Consider the following 4,527-nt stretch of genomic DNA (forward strand, 5'->3'; position numbering starts at 1 on the left):
TGAGAAGTGTTGTCATTGAGGTCCGGCGAGAACTCCTGATCGACAGACACTTCCATGTCCACCTCAGTCTCCACTACATCTGCACACAGCATGCACATCCCCGGTCACTTCCCTATCTGCGTCTGTCTGAAGCCACCAACACCACCCCCTCCCCAACCCACAGGCTCCTCCTGCTGCTCCTCTCCAAGATCCCTGAGGACTGATGCCCAGAGGCAGAGGCAGGAGAATCGCTTGAACCCAGGAGGCAGAGGCTGTAGTGAGCCGAGATCGCATCACTGCACTCCAGCCTGGGCCACAGAGCGAGACTCCGTCTCTAGAAAATGAAAAACAAAGAGAGAGAGAGAGAGAGAGAGAGGAAGAGAGAGAGAGAGAAAGAAAGGGAGAAAGCATTGTGTGAAGATGAAAGAGAAGAGAGAGAGAGAAAGGAAGGAAGGAAGGTGTGGAGATGAGGGAAAGCAGGCAGGAAGACAGCGGTCAGCCTGGGGTCCCTCCTGGCTGCCCGCATGGTGGGCGGGGATCCATGTCCAAATCCCCAGAACTGTGAGTATGCTACACCATATGGCAAGGGAGGATGAAGGGTGCAGATTGAATTCCATTGCTAATCAGCCTAACTTTTTTTTATTGTTGAGATAGAGTCTCATTGTGTCATCCAGGCTGGAGTGCAATGGTGGGATCGTAGCTCACTGCAGCCTTGACTTTCCAGGCTCAAGTGATGCTCCCACCTCAGCCTCCCAAGTTACTGGGACGACAGGCATGAGCCACCATGCCCAGGTAATTTTTTAAAATTTTTTGTAGAGATGTGGTTCTCGCTGTGTTGCCCAGGATGGTCATGAACTCCTGGCCTCAACCGATCCTCCCTCCTCAGCCTTCCAAACGGCAGGGATTATAAGACAATCAGCTGATTTTTGTTTTCCTTTGAGACAGAGTCTCGCTCTCCCTCTGTCATCCAGGCTAGTGTGCAGTGGCTAAACCTCAGCTCACTGCAACATCCGCCTCCTAGATTCAAACGATTCTCCTGCCTCAGCCTCCTAAGTAGTGAGGATTACAGGCACCTGCCACCATGCCCAACTAATTTTTGTATTTATAGTAGAGAGTTTCACCATGTTGGCCAGGCTGGTCTCGAACTCCTGATCTCAGGTGATCCTCCCGCCTCGGCCTCCCAAAGTGCTGGGATTACAGGTGTGAGCCACTGCACCCGGCCTAATCAGCTGATCTTGAGAAAATTAACATAGACTATTTGGGGAGGAGGCAAAGTCATCACAAGAGTCCTTAACAGTGGAAGAAGCAATAGAGGAGGCCAGAGTTCATCAGAGGGAGATGAGGCTATGGCAGAAAGACACAGAGAGGTGCAGCCTTGCTGGCTTGGAAGATGGAGCCAGGGGCCCTGGCATACACAATGTTGGAGGCTCCAGAAGCTGCAAAGGGCAAAAAAATGTATTATTTCCTGGAACCTCTGGAAGACAACACAGCCCTGGTGGTGCCTTGATTTCAGCCCAGTGACACCCACATCAGATTTCTAATCTACAGAATTCTAACATGATAATGTCATGTTGTTTCAGCAGCGAGGCTTGTGTTTGTTGGTAGGGCGGCAGTTGGAAACTGATACAGCTCCAAGCAGCCCAAATCAGGAGATGACCCCAGGAGGGAGTGTGGTCCCAGCCACCTCCTAAGGGTGAGCATGACACGGGGCAGTGGAGGGAATGGGAGAGATGGCAGGGAGGGAAGGACTGAGCAAAACGCCATGGGTGCCTCCAGGCCCCACAGAGGGGTAAGTCTGGGGAGAGTCAGTGACAGCCTCTGGGAGGAAGTGCAGAAGGCATAGCTCTGGCGACTCACCTAGATCCACCTGTTCCACAGCAAACTCACAACGGGAACCATAGAAGGTGCTGGGGCACTGGCACTTGAGGCCATCCCACTGACCCCCGTTGCGGCAACTGATCTGGAACTGACAGCGGTCCCCAGAGAACCCCGGACGGCAAGCACACTGGCCCTGTTCCCAGGTGCCACCATTGTCACAGGTGCCTGGGAAACACAAGAAACAAGGGAAGTTCAGGATAAAGCCTGATCTCGGTGACATAGAAATTTTGCAGGGAAGGAAGGAGGGGAACAGAGAGGCAGAAGGTCCAACCTGCAGTGGTAGTCAACGTTGACTGTGTGGTCGTCTGAGAAGTGGTGGGAGTTGTCCTGCGCGACGTAAGGGTGGTAGGAGTCTGGGTAGTGGCCACTGGTGTCTCTGAAGTCCTGGTGGTGGATGGGGAGGAGTGTGCTGACTTGCTTGAAGTCCTCAGGATGGTCGGAAGGCTACTGCTTGGTTTCGTGGTGAGCGGGACGGTAGAGACGCCAGGAAGATGTGGAGGGATCACAGAGATGGTGCTCAACCAGGTCTCACTGGTGGGCATTTCAGTACTTGTGAAAACCGTGTTTGTGGGTACAGTCCCAGTGCCAGTGGAACTGGAAGCATTCGTTGTGATGCTGGACTCACTTTCTGGCGTCATGGAAGAAGTGTCCATATATGTAGCAAGGGTAGTTTGCATACTGATGGAGCTAGGACAGGTGACCATTTCGGTAGTAAAGGGAAGCACTGCTAATGGGGTGGTGGGAGGAGAAGTAGCTTCAGTGCTGGAATCCATTTCAACACACAGATCAGTGGGAGAGGCAGGGACTATGGTAATTGTTATAGTTTCTGGACAGGGTGTGGTGGAGGGAAGGGAAATATAAGAAAACGGGGTTATTTCAGTGAGAGCTGTGGTCAGAGAGGAGCTGGTTGGAGAAGTGCTGGTGGTTGCAGAGGAAGAGAGAGTAGGAAAGGCTGTGATAGAAGAGGAGCCCACATTTTCTGTACTGAAAGTGTATGCTGAAGAAGGAACAGAATGAGTGGTGGTAGAGAACAATGGAGTTATGCTGGCGGAAGATGGAGAAGAGGACATGATAGTGTGTGTTGAGGACCAGATGATGGTACTAAAAGAAGTCAAGATTGCATTTGTAGATGTACTTCCCCTAGTGAAAGATTCTGTAGTGAACTTACTAGTAGATGTGAGTGAAGTTTGCAATGAGGGAGTAGAAGCACTTGTTTGAAGGGTGGAGGAACGTGTGCTAGGAATGGGAACCTGTGATGTTGACATGATCGTGCTCAAGGCTGTTGATGGAGTAAGAGTGTGAAGAGTGGACGTGGAGAAATCTGTACTTCCAAAGTTGACAGTAGTAGGTACAGGAGATGTTTGGGTCCCAGTGGCAGACGTCAGTACAGGAGGGGTCTGTGTTGCGGTTTCAGGTGTAACAACAATACTTGTGCTAAAGGAAGTGGTTGGGGTGTTCTCAGTACTTCTGAGGGTCGTTCTCACAGTGGACATGGTGGGAGAGGTTGTGCCCACAAGGGATGATGTTTCTGTGCTTTGGATGGAGGGAGAGGATGAAATGATGCGTGTTGGGGTTGATAAGTTACCGATATCGGTGGGTATAGAGGGAAGGTCTGTAGTTGTAGTCAATGAAGTACTGGTTCCCACAGATGAGGGGGTGAGAGTTCGTACGGTTGTGGTTGGGATGTCTGTACTCTGAGAAGCTGGAGTTACAGGTGTGGAAGTCATCCCAGTCTCTGAGGTAGTAAAATGTGAGGTGATGGCAGTTGTGGATGTGCTGACTGTGGAGTAGCTGGTTGAAGAAGTGAAGCTGGGAGTACTGTGTGAGGTAGTCTCAGTGTTGGTGATGGAAGAAGTGAAGCTGGGTGTATCGGGTGAAGTGGTCTTGGTGGTGGTGATTGAAGAACTGAAGCTGGGAGTACTGTGTGAGGTCGTCACAGTGGTGGTGATTAAAGAAGTGAAGCTGACAGTACTTTGTGAAGTGGTCTTGGTGGTGGTGATTGAAGAAGTGAAGGTGGGAGTACTGTGTAAGGTGGTCTCACTGGTGGTGATTGAAGTGAGGCCAGGAGTAATGTGTGAGGTTGCCTCGGTGGTGGTGACCACAGAAGTGAGGCCAGGAGTACTGTGTGATGTGGTCTCAGTAGTGGTGATTGAAGAAGTGAAGCTGGGAGTACTGTGTGAGGTGGTCTCGGTGGTGGTGATCAAAGAAGTGAAGCTTGGAGTACTGTGTGAGGTGGTCTCAGTGGTGATGATCGAAGACGTGAAGCTGGGAATACTGTGGGATGTGATCTCAGTGGTGGTGATTGAAGAAGTGAAGCTGGGAGTAGTGTGGGATGTGGTCTCAGTGGTGGCGATCAAAGAAGTGAAGCTGGGAGTACTGTTTGAGTTGGTCTCGGTGGTGGTGATCGAAGAAGTGAAGCTGGGAGTACTATGTGAGGTGGTCTCAATGGTAGTGATTGAAGAAGTGAAGCTGGGAGTACTGTGGGATGTGGTCTCGGTGGTGGTGATCAAAGAAGTGTATCTGGGTGTACTGTGTGAGGTAGTCTCGGTGGTGGTGATTGAAGAAGTGAAGCTGGGAGTACTGTATGAGGTGGTCTCGGTGGTGGTGATCGAAGAAGTGAAGCTGGGAGTATTGTGTGAGGTGGTCTCGGTGGTGGTGATCAAAGAAGTG

General features: G+C 51.1%; 1 protein-coding gene across 1 annotated transcript in view; it reads right to left on the reverse strand.

Annotated features, from left to right (window-relative positions):
* Positions 1-4,527, reverse strand: part of MUC3A (mucin 3A, cell surface associated) — a 16,579-nt gene that overhangs the window by 5,458 nt on the left and 6,594 nt on the right. The window contains exons 15-16 of the mRNA XM_011985819.1: positions 2,117-4,518; positions 1,837-2,022 (exon numbers count right to left, since the gene is read on the reverse strand). Of these exons, the coding sequence (XP_011841209.1) occupies positions 1,837-2,022; positions 2,117-4,518 (2,588 nt within the window). The remainder of the gene's footprint in view (positions 1-1,836; positions 2,023-2,116; positions 4,519-4,527) is intronic.

Source organism: Mandrillus leucophaeus, unplaced genomic scaffold (assembly GCF_000951045.1).
Source record: "Mandrillus leucophaeus isolate KB7577 unplaced genomic scaffold, Mleu.le_1.0 Scaffold29, whole genome shotgun sequence".
Classification (NCBI taxonomy): domain Eukaryota; kingdom Metazoa; phylum Chordata; class Mammalia; order Primates; family Cercopithecidae; genus Mandrillus; species Mandrillus leucophaeus.